At 34.6% G+C, this 16509-nt stretch overlaps 1 protein-coding gene across 3 annotated transcripts in view; it reads left to right on the top strand.

Annotated features, from left to right (window-relative positions):
- LOC150095394 (carbohydrate sulfotransferase 11) overlaps positions 1-15039 on the top strand; it is a 127285-nt gene extending 112246 nt beyond the window's left edge. For all 3 annotated transcript variants that reach the window (XM_090410270.1, XM_090410268.1, XM_090410269.1), the window contains exon 4: positions 13922-15039. In XM_090410270.1, the coding sequence (XP_090266396.1) occupies positions 13922-14599 (678 nt within the window). In that variant the 3' untranslated portion in view covers positions 14600-15039. The remainder of the gene's footprint in view (positions 1-13921) is intronic.
- The last annotated feature ends 1470 nt before the right edge of the window (positions 15040-16509 follow it).

Below are 16509 nucleotides of genomic sequence, written 5' to 3'. Positions count from 1 at the left end.
GTGCAACTTTGTAAAAGACTGAACAAGTCTATAAAACAAATTCTCATGAAAGAATAAAGGACTGGGATTGTTATACAGAAAATTTACAATTAAATCTTCCCCATACTTTGCATGCTTACCACACTGCTGTTCAATCCAGTATCAAAGAAAAACCTTTGTGTGCTTTTTTGGATTTCATCTCCTTTTCCCTATAGATTTTCATCCATCTGTTTGCAGTTCAGGATTTGAGAATATAGATACATATCTGAATGATACAGTAAAAAGATTTACTAGATTAGTGATTATAGTAGAGAGACCTTAGAGAAAAGTAGACTGATCATAAATAAAACTATAAAGGAAAGAAATTTAAGATCTGGTCAACTTGTGTTATTACAAGATAAGTCTATTGTTAGAAAGAATAGAAAGTTGGGAGTGGATGCATCAGGTCCATATAGAATATTGCAGAGACTCTCCCCAGTTGTTTATAAGATTGTAGATATTAAGCACCCTGCCAGGGTTATTAATTGGCCCATTTAAATAAACTAAAGAAATATTATTTTCAATAAATGTCTCAAATCTTTATATTTACACATAGACAATACCACATAGACTAATACGGCAGCAGAGACACAAAATTGGCACAGTAAATGGAGGTAGGAAACATGGTGAATGTGTGGAAGATTCCACAACCATGGATACTGAATGAAATCTGTCCTCAAGTCTCATTTCCATCTAGGAGGTTGGCAATCATGGATCTCTATCCATTTTTGGCTTGGGCTGCTTTCTGCATGGCTAGTGCTTAGCCAGTCCTTTTTGTTTTTGAACAATGTGTGAAATGAAACTGCATATATGCAAAAACACCGATAATGAGATTTAATTGTAAATTTTCTGTAAAATTGTCTGTGTTTGCCAAGATACAGGTGGATCAATACAGTAAAAAGTGCCTTAGAAGACAGAAATATAAAATTGATAATGTTAGAGTCTTGAAAGATAACAGATTGATTTGGAAGAAAATTGCTAATAGGGAGTTAGTAATGATGTAAGTTTTTCAAGTAGTACTATCATAATATCCTGTTATACCCCTTTAGAGTACATGTCAGGAATTTGTCGATGATGAACTTTTCAAGAGCAAGCAGGATCATGGGACAACTACTGCAGTCCTCAAGTCTTATCTCCATCTAGGAGGTTGGCCATCATGGATCTCCATCTATTTTTGGCTTGAGCTGCTTTCTTGCATGGCTAGTGCTTAGCTAGTCTTTTTTGTTTTTGAACAATGTGTGAAATGAAACTGCATATATGCAAAAACACTGATAACAAGATTTAATTGTAAATTTTTTGTAAAATTGTCTGTGTTTGCCAAGATACAGGTTTTGCCAAGATTTGCTAATCTCTTAATGTGTATACTTGTAAATGTTGTTATGCATTTCATTTATATGTATACACACACACACACACACACACACACACAGATAAATGCCTTAAATTAACTGATTGCTAATTTTTGTTTTCTTCAAGGCAGATGTTAAAAACCTACTCATATACGAAGATATTTACATAAACATTCACACCACCACCATGCTTCCCAACAGTATGCCATCCACAAAACACTTACTCACCGAGCCAGGATTATTTGTTCAAATAACATAGCCTACATTAAGGGTATTAGAAAAATAGCCAAAGTTCTCTGCAGATATTTCCATGCCTTTTTCACTTTTTCAAACCTTTAATTCAGCTAGCTATCTTCATCTGTTCGCCTAAAGATTAATTGCATCCTCTTGAACAGCCTGGAGTGTATAAATGCTAATTTATTTTCATGGTATTGATGGCAACATGGAATGATAAGAAAATAATTAATATTTATTAACTTATTTGCTGATGTTTCGTTGGTTTTATATCCAGCATCTTCGGAGCACAAAAATAGTTTGTTACACTATGTGAAACAACAACAATTTGGCATAACAGCAGGACTAGCTTAAAAATATTGTAACAGACAGCACAAGGAACTAAAGTCCTAATTAGGTGCTGTGTTAAAAAAAAAAAAAAAAAAAGAGAGAAAATGAGTATTACAGTGATACCTCGGCTAATGAAGATAATTCGTTCCGGAATCACATTCGTTAGCTGAAACGTGATTTCCCGTAGGTTTCTATAGAAAATCGTTTAATTCGTTCTGGATGCTGCTTACTATTTAAAGATAAGAATAATAAAAAGCACACTATAAAAGGGTAAAAACTCACCAAAGGCTGAGATGAACAGCTACCCAATTAGATGAAGGAGAATGAAAAGTAGAATGAAAAATTGACGATCTTTACACTATTATATACACTTTATTAACCTGAAAAGATGTACACAACGTTTTTACTATTCTTCTTCCAAATTTTCAAAGTTTATTTAAGGTAAGTCTCCTCTTCTTCAGTAGCTGGCCTCTGTCTCTTTGCTAAAGGAGAAGTCAAAAATCTGTCTAAAGTTGATTGAACTTCTCTTTTTTACAGAATGTTTTTAAAGTGATTCAGACACTTGTCTTCATCAAGGCACAAAGTCTGTTCATTTCAGCTTTGTTGGGATGTCACTTTGTAGCCAAAGACTGAAACTCTTCCCAGTAGTGCAGCATTTTTTTAATGTCACCTGTTGGCATTCTTCCCCTTTTATTGCTCTCCTCCTCCTCTGATGAGCACTCTTTATCTTCCTTGTCTCTTTCCTGATTCAGTTGCTTTTTCAGCTCTTCAAGATCTTCTGTTGTCAAATCTTTTGAGTGTTCTTCAACTAATTCTTCTACATCTTCATTTACCTCCAAATGTAATGATTTGCCCAAGGAGACTATCTTATCTACAGTGTCAGCATTTTCAGCAGCAAGTTCCCCAGCAGCATCTTCAACACTGGAAACAGCACTTCTTATCTTGCAGCAGTCTGGCCATAACTTTTTCCCAGCAGCATTAAGTGTCCTAACTGACACTTCGTCCCATGCCATGGCAATGACTTGAATAGCATGAAGGATATGATAATGATCCTTCCAGAATTCCCTCCGAGTCAGACTGGTAAATGAAGTTGCATAAAAACATCTTTGGAACATGTTTGTATACAATTTCTTAAAGTTTGATATGACCTGTTTTTGGTCCATGGGTTGCAAAATAGATGTGGTGTTTGCAGGAAGAAATTTTATCTTGATAAAGTTAAATTCTGCCTCCAAATCTTCTTCCAAGCCAGGTGGATGCCCTGGAGCATTGTCCAGAAGAAGCACAGCCTTTTTCTTCTCTCAGGTACTTTTTTCACCGTGGGCTCAAACACCTCCACAATCCACTCTGTGAATATGCTTCTTGTTACCCAAGCGTATACCATGGTACAAGGTTTGTACCATGGTATACACTTCTCTTCTTTTGTGATGAACGTTCTTTTGTGCATTTGCTTCCAGAACAACCCAGTTTCATCACAATTAAACACTTGTTCTGGCTTGTATCCATGAATGATGGTCCACTCCTGAAATTCTCTAACAAACTTCTCAGCCTCCTCTTTATTTGCACTGGCTTCTTCTCCATGTCTAATTACACTACGGATCCCTGACCTTCTCTTGAACTTCTCAAACCATCCTCTGCTTCCTTTGAATTCTTCCTCTGCCTCTGCTGTAATGTGTCCTGCCACATTTTTCTTCAAATTTTCATAAATCATTTTGGCTTTGCTGCAGATCATCTCTTGAGTCATAGTGTCACCAGCCATTTGATGCTCATTTATCCAGATCATCAGAAGCTTTTCCATTTCTTCATTCACAGAACTTATTTGGGATTGAGAGGCCAAGGTCTTCACACCAGCTGCAACTGAAGCTGCCTTAATCTCCTCCTTCTTCTTCAAAATTGTAGCTATTGATGATGATGCTATGCCATGCTTGACTGCTAAATCCACAATTCTGACTCCTCTTTCATACGCTAAAATTATTTCTTTCTTTTGCTCAATTGTGAGCAACTTTCTGCTTCCCTTTGGTTTGTCACTTACTTTTTTTGAACCTATTGTCAAGAAAATTTTTTTCACTTTTAAAATGTTTTTCTGAAAAATATAAAAGAAATATGACATATAGCATATTATTTATTTAATTAGATAAGAATAGAATTTACTAATTATAAATTAATCCCCCATAGTAGAATTTAGCCAAGTAAAGAATAAATGCTATCACTCTTACCTCTCGCATTCACAGCCACACAGAGCGTGCACCGTACTGACACTGGTATGAGGCATCTCACTTCTCGCTGTCTCGAATGTAAACAACCCAGTCGGGTTGGTGGGTCTCCCCCTATGTGATGTGGTCAGCTCATTTCTTTGTCATACACATATAGATGGAAAAGATAAGCTCCTAGAATGGCCAGACCATTCATGTCTGCTGCTTTAGCATATGCATCCACTAAAACATTCATTAGCTAAGTCCGAAAAACAGCAAAAAAAATCTTCGTTACCCGAAAAATTCGTTAGCAGGGTCACTCGTTAGCCGAGGTATCACTGTAATTAGATTTTAAAATGACTGTCTCCCAGATTTGTAAATTTATATAGCCATACTTGTTGAGGTTTGGAGGGTTTTATAGCTTTTGTTGATTCTAAAAACAATCTCTCTCTCTCTCTCTCTCTCTGACTTATGACTTCTGTGTAGCACTTTTGTTTTCTTCCATTTGATCCTGTGTGAAGAGGTATCCAAGGCATGGTCTGCTAGATCCGACTTGCCATAACGATATTGCCAGATTTATTTTTTATGTTCACCAAGGTGGATCTCAACAACAGTTCTTCCTGTCTGTCCTTTGGCAACTCTTATCCATTCACCGAAGGACAAGCTCTCTTCTTTATAACATCCAGGAGTTTATGAAGTGCCCTGTTCTTGTGACCTGGCTTACTATGGACAGACAGGAAGAACTGTCGATATCTGCTTTGGTGAACATAAAATACATCTGGCATTATGCCATGTGTGAAGTGATCCCTTCACACAGGATCAAATGGAAGAAAACAAAAGTGCTACACAGAAGTCATAAGTCATTGAGATTGTTTTTGGAATCACAGAATCTTTAAAACATAACTGCAAACCTCAACAAGTATGGCTGTATAAATTTACCAAAAATCTGGGAGACAGTCATTTTAAGATTTAATTAATATTTGTTTTCTCTCTTTTACAAACATAGATGGTGCCTAATTAGGACATCAGTTCCTTGAGCTGTCCATTACAATTTTTTTTAAACTAGTCCCACTGTTATATCAATTGTTGTTGTTTCACGTACTGTGACAAACTATTTTTGTGCTTTGAAGATGCTGGATATAATACCGGCAAAATATCAGCAAATAAATATTAATTAATTTCTTATCATTCTGTGTTGTCATGAATATCATGAAAATAAGTTAACATGTACTGCCAACACATAAGCATTTCCATGTATTTAGAAAGTACAGAGTTTCTTGTACCTGCATTTATGCCTACTTTGGACAGACTGGTAGATCAATTAACATCTGCCTTGACACAAAAATTACATTCACGATCATCTGTACAGCAAGCTGGGATTGGCAGACCATGCTGTGAATACTCCTTCACATAGAATTAGATGAAGAGGAAAATATCTGTTATTATATCGAAGTCATAGGATGAAGCACCCTCCCAACTTGATAAGTATGTTTACATTAATTTATCAAAGATATGTGAGACTGTCATTTTAAGACCTGATATCCTAACTTCTATAAATTAAGTTATGGTTATCTGGCTCAATAATGGCACCATGTAAGGACTAGTTTTGTTTTCAATTACAATTTGAATTATTTCCCACAATTATTTAGTTCTGTGTGCCTATCACAGTTATAATTGTGCTCTGACAATGCTGTTAGAAAACCAGCAAATAAATATTAATTAATTTCTTATTCTGTCTAATAAATAAGTTTAATTAATGTTTTTTTTTCCTTCTCCCAGTGTTGTCTATACTGTGAAGTATTATTATGAAACACTGCAGTAGTTGTCCCATGATCCTGCTTGCTCTTGAAAAGTTCATCATCATCGTCAACAAATTCCTGACATGTACTCTAAAGGGGCATAACAGGACATTATGATAGTACTACTTGAAAAATTTACATCATTACTAACTCCCTATTAGCAATTTTCTTCCACATCAGTCTGTTATCTTTCAAGACCCTAACATTATCAATTTTATATTTCTGTCTTCTAAGGCACTTTTTACTGTATTGGTCCATCTGTATCTTGGTCTTCCACTGGGACTTTTTCTGTTTCTGTTTAAGTGACCATACTACCCTAGATTAGCTTTACTAGTGCATTCCTGAATGTTAACAATGTCAAGTTCTTTCCTAATATCCTCATTTTTATTATGATGTTACAAATGATGCCATCTGTTCACGCCACTAATCTTTCTCAGAACTCTCATATCTGCAGTCTCCAGTCTTTGGTTAAGTGTTTCGTTTCTAACCCAGTTCTCACATCCATAAGTTAAAATTGGTTTGAATACTGTCTTGTATACAGCTATTTTAGTGTTTTGACTAATTTCTCTCTTATTCCAAATAAATTTTCCTTTGACTTCCTACCGTATTGGCTTTGTTGATTCCGTTGTCTATTTGTATATTTAATTTACCATCTTCACTAACAATCATGCCTAAGTAGCTGAAATGTTTTATTTGTTCTATAGGTTCTCCATTCACAATGCAATTGATATTTTCAATGCTTCTGCCTATTTTCATTGTCTTTGTCTTGTTATTGCCGACCTTCATACCATATCTATTACAACAGTTATTCATTTTAGTTTGGGGAATCTTGCAGACTTGTAGCAGATTTATTTTGAAGTATAACATCATCTGCATAAAGCAAAGAGCTGACATTAACATCTCCAATTTTGATATCAGGTTTAATACTACTTTCCTTCATAATGTGATCCATATAGATAATGAATAACAGGGGGGATAATGTACATCCGTATCTGACACCAGATTTAACATTAAACCATCTTCCTGTACTTCCTTCAGTTCTAACTGCTGACTTACAACTTAAATAAAGATTGGGTATTGCTTGATATAATGCCCCAATGACACCATACAACTCTAGCATTTCGAATAGCTTCTCTCTCTTGGCACCTTCTTATATGCTTTTTCCTGACCTACAAAACTTAATACAGACCTTTGTTATATTTCCATTATTTTTCAACCATTTATCATAAAAGTGAAAATCTGATCCTGACACCCTCTATTTGGCCTGAATCCATCTTGTTCTTCACCAAACTTCTCTTCCACAATCTTTCTCAACTGTTTCTCAAGTATACTTGCATAAATCTTACCAGGAACACTCACTAAATTACAGAGAAATATCTGTAATTTTCACATTCAGTTTTATTTCTCTTTTTATATATGGGTACTATTAGAGCTCTACTCCAATCATCTGGAATTTGTCCCTCCGTCCAGGCCTTCTGAACTATGCAGTGCAGCCACTGAAAGACTTTTATACCTCCATACTTGAGCATTTCTGGTCAAGTATATCTATTTCAGCTGCCTTTCCACATTTCAAGCTTTTGATGGCATTTTCTACTTCACGTATAGATATGTATTCCTGATGGCATGCCTGGGCAATGACTCTGCTCTCACTGATTGTTTCATTTAGCAATTTTTCGAGGTAATTACTCCATACTTCAAAGATATCTTTTTCTCCAGTTTTCATGTCACCTTTATCATCTCTAATTCCTTTTACAGCTTTCCTCCATTTATGAGCTTCTTCAACAACCTCCAGAATATCTTGCCCCTTCTTGATATTTATTTTCTATGTTCTTACCAAAGTCCTCCCATGACTTTTGTTTAGCTAGTTTTATGCAGTGTTTAGCTTTCTAACATTTGTCTTTTTATTCTCTAAGAGCATAAGCTAACTTATTTGCCAGAACTTTTGATATGCTTTCTTCTTTTCCTTCACTGCCTCTTAAACTTCCTGTGACCACTATGGAATTTTGATTTTTCTGTTCTTGCAGACCTCACCATGTCTCTCTGGCTGAATCAATGTTTTCTTCAGGGCTTGCCAATGAATCTCTAAGTTTTGGTTCCTGTTTACAAACTCTTTCATTTTTTTTGAATAATGCTTGTGTATTTTAGTCTACAGTTCACATCTAAGAGCTGATCAACTTTTAAATTATATATTTAGTTTACTCTTTTATCCAAGGGTAAGCAAACAAAGTTTGCTCCTGAAGTATTTTCAGGACTGGGGCAACTCGTGGCAAAGGTGGACTGACTTCACGTCACTTATCTTAGTATCCCATAATGCAAAACGTATCTCCTTGCAGACAAGTATAATGCTATACATTATGGGAAGGGTCACTACCAGTGGTGGCCCATTCATAAGCACTGCAACACTGCAGCACCCCCAAGGAAAAAATGAAAAATTTAATTTTGTTTGTGTTTATAAATAATAACAATGCTTACAACATTATATAAATGCAGTACAACATGTTAAAGGTTACAGCTTATGTTTTGACACTGAGTTAATAATTGGAATTGTTCGATTAACACTTTAGATTACGAAACAAATGCATTGCGATCTAACGCCGATATTCGTTTGCGCTTGTCATTCACGTTACGTCATTATGACTAGTGTCACTGTTGAAAATATGAAAAGAATTATATTTTTTCAATTATCATTACACAAAACAAATGCACTGCGATCTAACGCCGAAATTCATTTGCGCTTGTCGTTGCACGTTACGTCATTAGATACACTGATATTTGGGCAGTGTATCTTATGCCTGACTCGTTATTTCTGTGAGATATGAAACGATTATTATTGGCGTGTGTACATGGTGAACTATTCTTTTGTAAATCTTATTTTATTTTGTTAAAATAACGTATAATTATTTATTTATCATAGATACAAGGGGCTGAATTATGACGAGTGTCACTGTTGAAAATATGAAAAGAATTATATTTTTTCAATTATCGTTACACACGAAACAAATGCACTGCGATCTAACGCCGATATTCGTTTGCGCTTGTCATTGCTATTGATACGAAATTTTTATTATTGGTGTTTGTTCGTGGTGTGAGGATGAAATATTTTTAATATGTAAATTTATTTATTAATAAATTCGTTATTGATTAGGGATTTTTTTTTTTTTTTTTTTTTGTATATGCAGCACCCCCACTTAAAATTTTCACTGGCCCCACTGGTCACTACCCAGACTTGTTTCGACGTTTATTGAGGTCTCTTCAGTGGGAGCCAGACCCAAAGCTGATACCAAGGTTGGAGCAATGCAGAAGTCATATTTCCATATAATGGAAATCAACTGATCAACTTTTATTCCTTTTAAAACTTTCTTACATGTTCTTCTTTGAAATTCAATTTTATTCTGCTCAAGACTTAAATAGTGATCACTTCCAATTTCAGATCCTCTGTAAACTCTAGTGTCCCGCACCAGAAAGAAAACATCACTATCAACAGTAACATAGTCAATGAGACTTCTCTTTTTCCTTGCCTCTTCTCTCCATGTTAATTTGTGCACATTTTTATGTTGGAACATGTCATGGTGTTAGTAATAACGAGCCCATGTCCTGAGCAGAAATCCAACAACTATTTGCCATTATTAGCTTTGCTCTTTTCTCCAAATTTTCCCAAAACATTTTTGTATGTCTGACAATCATTTCCTATTCTGCTATTTAGATCCCCAACAAGGACCAACTTTTGATTTTTCATCATGTTAATTGCTTTCTCTAAAACCTCATAAAATTCTCCCCTTCTGACTTAGTTGAGCCTTCTATGGAACCATAGGCACAAATAAGTCTCGTTGTCCATTTCCCTATTCTGATATTTGCCCATATCACTGTACTTGATATTGCTTGAAGATTAGCCTCTTATTTAGTGTTGAATATTATGGCTACTCCTTCTTTTCCTTGCTTGTCATTGCCTGAATATAACATTTTGTATTTAGTGCTCAAAAAAGATCTCGCCAGTTTTCATCTTTTTTGTTTCAGTCACCCCTATTATATCGATCTGGTACTTATCCAATTCCTCAGTTAGCTCAGTTTTTTTTTTTTTTTGCCATTCAGGCTTCTTATGTTGATAGTACCAATCTTGAGATCTGGTGATATTGAGTTGGGGTGTGTTTTAGGATGTGTTCCAGTAGCTTACTTTTCTCTGTTCGTCCTGGTTCAGATGCAGTTGATTTTTCAATGTTTCTACCTATTTTCATTGTCTCGTTGTTGCTGATTTTCATACCAAATTTATTACAACAGTTATTCATTTTAGTGATGGAAGCTTGTAGACTTGTACTGGATTTATTTAAAAAGTATAACATCATCTGCATAAAATAAACAGCTGAGATTAACATGTCCAATTTTGATATTAGGTTTAATACCGCTTTCCTTCATAATGTAATCCATATAGATAATGAATAACAGAGATGATAATATACATCCTTGTCTTAAACCAGATTTAACATCAAACCATCTTCCTGTACTTCCTTCAATTCTAACTGCTGACTTCCAACTCGAATAAAGACTAAGTATTGCTTGATATAACTATAGCATTTTCAATAGCTTTTCTCTTGGCAGCTGGTCATTTGCATTTTGCAGGTCTATAAAACTTAAATACAAATCTTTGTTGGAAATTTATTTTACACTTGGTTAGACTATAATAAATTTAGTTTAATCCTTCATCCAAGTGTAAGCAAACAAAGTTTGCGCCTGAAAATATCTTCAGGACTGAGGTAAGGTGGTGCAACACCAGGCAACTCCGAGCAAAGGTTGACGAAGCTTTAATCACTCCTTGTCTCAGTATCTCCCATAATGCAAAGCACATCTCCTTGTGGACATGTATACTGCTATGCTTTAAGGGAAGGGCCACTACCCAGACCGGTTTCGACCTTTATTGAAGTGTATGTAAGTAAAGACCTCTCTAAAAATTAGAAGATCCCACAAGATCGCCCAACTCAGCTTTGTTCCACTCAGTGACAGGCTCACCAAGAAGAACTTCTCAGCATTGGCTCTACCCAGTGGCAGGCTCACCCCACCATCAGACAGAGCCATAATCTCAGCGGTGGCTCTACTCAGAGACAGGCAAAAACCTATCCCAAGCAGAGCCTCTCATATATATCTATATCCAGTAGGAGGCGGACCCAAACATGGAGATACTAAGGCAGAAGCAATAGGAGAGGTCATATTTACTTATACAAGTTGCCAACAGGTGTACCACCTTATTATTGAATTACTCTGGATTTAGAGAAAGATGTTGGAAGTTTATTTTGCACTTGGTTAGACTATAATAAATTTAGTTTAATCCTTTATCCAAGTGTTAGCAAACAAAGTTTGCACCTGAAAATATCTTCGGGACTAAGGTAAGGTAGTCCTGAAGATATTTTCAGGTGCAAACTTTGTTTGCTTACACTTGGATAAAGGATTAAACTAAATTTATTATAGTCTAACCAAATGCAAAATGAACTTCCAACATCTTTCTCTAAATCCAGAGTAATTCAATAATAAGGTGGTACACCTGTTGGCAACTTGTATAGGTAAATATGACCTCTTCTATTGATTCTGCCTTAGTATCTCCATCTTTGGGTCTGCCTCTCACTGATGAGACCTCAATAAAAGTCGCAACCAGTCTGGGTAGTGGCCCTTCCCTTAATGCATAGCAGTATACATGTCTGCAAGGAGATGTGCTTTGCATTATGGGAGATACTGAGACAGGGAGTGATTAGAGCTTGGTCCACCTTTGCTCGGTGTTGCACCACCTTACCTTAGTCCTGAAGATATTTTCAGGCGCAAACTTTGTTTGCTTACACTTGGATAAAGGATTAAACTAAATTTATTATAGTCTAACCAAGCGCAAAATAAACTTCCAACATCTTTCTCTAAATCCAGAGTAATTCAATAATAAGGTGGTACACCTGTTGACAACTTGTATAGGTAAATATGACCTCTCCTATTGCTTCTGCCTTAGTATCTCCACGTTTGGGTCTGCCTCCCACTGATGAGACCTCAGTAAAGGTCGAAACCGGTCTGGTTAGTGGATGCAAAAGTAATGAAAAGCACAAGGAGATGTGCCGCTTAAGATCCCAAGCTGACTTATTTTGTCAGGAACTTTAGATATGCTTTCTTCTTTTCCATCACTTCCTCTTTAACTTTGTGTGTCCATCATGGAATTCTGAGTTCTGTGTCCTTGCAGAATCAATGTTTTCTTCAGGACTTGCCACTGAATCTCCAAGGTTTGGTTCCTGTTCTCAAACTCTTTTAGTCTATAGTTCACATCTGAGGGCTGCTCAACTTTTATTTGCTTGAAAACTTTCTTACATGTTCTTCTTTTCAGTATGAAATTCAGTTTTATCCTACTCAAGACTAAATGGTGATCAATTTCAAAATCTCTGTATACTCTAGTGTCCTGCACGAGTGAGAAAACATCACTATCAACAATAACATAGTCAATGAGACTTTTCTCATTTCTTGTCTCTTCTCTCCATGTGAATTGTTGCACATTTTTATGTTAGAACATAAATATGTAAAAAAAACAATCATAAATTCTGTTTGTAAATGTCATTCATAGGAAAATAATTTTTTAGACTCTCTGCACACTAGCTACTTATATAATCTTTGAAACCAGAGAGGACATCTTGTTTTCTACACCTTCACCGTTTGACAACTTGCACAACACTATATACTGGGTGTGTTACTACAGCAATATTGACTAGTTTTTCAAAATTCAAAACTTAAACTAACCTTAGTAATCTGTGCCTTATTTTGTTCTTTTTTAGTATTTGTATATAAAATACTAAAAGTGGCAGAAAAATGAAATTTCACCCATCATCATGAATTGCCATGGGCATCATAGTGAATTCTATTTGCTGGTTCACACTGATGCTTACCTTGCGTTACCCAATTTTTAGATGCATATGCAAGTGAAACCTTCACCATATATGATAACTGTATGCAACAAGAACAGCTAAACTGATTTCGATACTTCAGACAGTGAAGAAAAATGTTGAGCAGTTTTTATTAAAATTGAACAATAATGAATATCAAAATACATATTTCATTGTTTCAGCAATTTAAACTATGCACTATTTTGTTAAGTAACATCTCCTAATCACAAATGCGCATGCAGTGCTAAATGCATTTCACGATTTCTGTGTTGTTATCACATTAACAAACATGAGGATTTTGAATAGTGATTCTTATAGGTTAGTTTAGTGGTGTGAATTAAATTGTTTACTTAACTCCATAAAGAAATAAAATTAAATAAACTTTGATCTTTTTGTTTAATATAATTCTTTTAAAAAAAATTTATTACTGTTCAGTTTTTTTTTTTTTCTCCCAACTCTCACCCACAAAAGGTTGTTAACTATAGAACATGAGTGCTGTGGGTTGGTTAAGGATTTAAAAAAAAAAAAAAAAAATTAATTTCATACTTTTTTTTTCATAATCAGTTTTTTGATTATGTAGAAATCAAACATGGAACTTTTTTGAAGCCACTTCAGCAGGCCTTTAGAAATGTTTGAGAATAAGTTTGTAATACTTCTTATCTTGTTGGTTTGACAGATTTGTTAAATTGCCTGTCACATTATAGCTTGATATGTTACCAAAATTCTTGATTGTGCATATGCATGTTATGCAGAAATGCCATGCTTCTTTAACATATTCTGTATATCTGTAGACATGAGCTTCAGCCAAATAAATCGAAACAGCATTAAATGATGTAGTTGCCACATCATCGAATGCTTTTAGTGTTCTTACTTTACTAAAAAGTAACCTCTTCAGTAAGATTTATTTTTTAAAATTTTATTTAATGCTAATGCATACAATAAATTGCATTATCAAGAGTGAAATGAGTTATCACTTATTGTCTTTTGTTAGTTTCATTATGTATTAGTATGCTAGATGTTTCAGTCCAGTTTGATTTTTAAAAATCATGTACTGAAATGTTATAAACAAATACGTAAAAATTTTTATAGAACTTGCATTTTTTCAGGTTGCATGTACTAACTGGAAGAGAGTATTGCTTGTTTTGAAAAGTCGAGAACTCCAAAAGCCTCTCGACATCCGCGGCAATGATTCACATGCTCCTCATCAATTCATCACTCTAAACCAATTCCAAGAAAATGAAATCCAGAAAAAATTGAATAGTCATCTCAAATTTTTGTTTGTTAGAAATCCCTTTGAACGATTATTGTCTGTGTACAGAAATAAGTTTGAAAAGAGTTATGGTGATTATTTTTGGAACAGATTTGGACGAAAAATAATTAAACAGTATAGACAAAATCCAAGTAATAAATCATTAATTAAAGGACACGATGTTTATTTTGAAGAGTTCCTTCAGTACATAAGTGAACTGGATGTTGCAAATGGTAAGATTGCATTCAATGAACACTGGAGGCCTATCTGGGATCTCTGCTATCCATGTGAAGTTAATTATAATATAATTGGAAAATATGAATCACTAGAAGATGATGCAGATTTTGTACTTTGGAAAGCAAATGTGTTTAATAAAGTAGCATTTCCAAAGCGTGAACAGAGCTACAAATCAAAGCCCACCTCTGATTTAATGGAACTCTATTACAGAAATATATCTCTTCCCTTACTTGAAAAACTTTATAGTATTTATGAAGAAGATTTTAGACTTTTTAACTATGAAGCAAATCATTCTTGAAAGATTATTTTATGTACATGTTGTAAGAAGTAATTGTTCTTTTTTAACTTGTAATTTTATACTCAGTTTATGTTATGAATTATCTTTTACAATAAAATGAATGTATGTAATAACCAAGAAGCTAAAAATTTAGCTCATTTAACTTTATTTTTATCTGGTATGAAGAAATTTAAAAAGAAAAAAAAAAAATATATATTTTTTTATTATGGGTATTTAATTTAAAGCTTTGTATGTCTGCGTTTGCTTTCTCCCAGTATAATGTGAGTTATTTAATTTTTGGTATAGGATATGTGTACTGAAAAAAAACAAAAAACAAAATCTAGCTTTCGTGTATTTTTATTTTTGGAAACAGTGAAATTCATAAGTAATTCAAAGAAACCTGAAGGTAGCTACTTATTCACTCTTGAAACTGTTTTATATAAATAAAGCATTTTACTGAACTTTGTATGTTGTCTTTATTTTTCTACATACTTTGAATTTTAAGGGAATCAGTTAACATTTTAGTAAATATATATACATATTAATTTAACCAAAAATGCCCACTTCATTAGCAATATTCGATTCTATGACTGATCCCTTATCTTAAATCACACAGCAGTTATCATAGTCTGTAAAATACTAGCATAACAATCAAGTCTAATCTGTCCTATGGAGGGACAGATTAGACTCAAAGAAAAACTTATTCTTTCATTCCAAATGGTACTTCTCTCCTGCTCAACTCCTGAATAGTGTTTCAGAATTTGAGCAGGAGTTGTAGAATACTGTTTCCATATTTGGGGTAGTGCACCTGAGACCCCCTCTCAGAATGCTTGTTTGTATTTAGAAGCAAGCATTTTGCCCACTACCATTCCTCCAGTCATATATGAACACAAGTGGCTGCTAGTTCAGCTCCAAACTCATTAAACCAATTTCTTATTTATTGGGAACAGCCTCCTCCCCATACTGTTTCCCCAAAGGATTACAACTTTCATGTCTGAAAAAAAAAAAAAATCCTTTCCACACTTGGCACTAGTCTTGGGACCGTGCAGGGGACAGATATATAAAGGCAATCATTTGAGATTAAATAAAACATCCTCCATCAGCCAGTGCAGATGCTTTATCCACTCAAGAGATAAGTTGAGTGAATAGTGCTTCTGCTCTCCAAACAAACAGATATTTGTCTTTAGGTGGTAAAAGAATTTAATCACCTGGTTTGAGACCACTACCCTGCTTACTGTGGCTCAAAAAAAAAAAAAGTTATGTTTGGTGTTCTAGAACAGAATTTCCAATTCATCCCTGTACTAAAGTACAATAGGATTATAACCTTTTGTGATTGGGATACACATGTGCATAAAATCAGCAGCTGTTTTTAATTGCTGTTTATGGCAATCAAACCTTGGAAATGCATTCTCCATGGTTTGATTTTTGGCAAATCTAGAAATTATAAATTTTTTTAAGTATCTATAAATCCTCAAGTTTTATTTATTAAAAAAAAAAAAATCAAAACTTTGAGATTAATAATTTATTGCACAGCAGTGATCCTTCTTGATTAAGGAGGTAATGTTTAGATTGGATACATGTGCAGATGAAACAGGAAGATACCATTCTTAGCATCAGTGGCTAGTCAGAATGACATAGGCCATTGTTCAAAGATCTATCTACATTTTGAAATGTGATGCTTAATACATTCACCATTTGCCCCATTCTGCTATGAGCATTAGTCATCAAGTTACATCCATTGAAATGAGCCATGCACAAACTGTTCATTGGATTTGTGACAAAGAAAGAGCTTGAAAAACAAGGTGTGCATGTGTGAAATTTTGCTGCAAACTTGGTAAAAATGGAGATGTGGGTTTATGGCTATGATGTTGAAACCAAGATGCAATTGTCGCAGTCAGTGGGGAAAGGGTCTCTTCAACGAAAAAAAAAGC

This window comes from Typopeltis vanoorti, chromosome 20 (assembly GCF_054136105.1).
Source record: "Typopeltis vanoorti isolate ZY-2024b chromosome 20, IOZ_Tvanoo_1.0, whole genome shotgun sequence".
Lineage (NCBI taxonomy): Eukaryota > Metazoa > Arthropoda > Arachnida > Uropygi > Thelyphonidae > Typopeltis > Typopeltis vanoorti.
The sequence above is the reverse complement of the archived record's forward strand: the minus strand, read 5'-3'. Positions and strand labels throughout refer to the sequence as shown.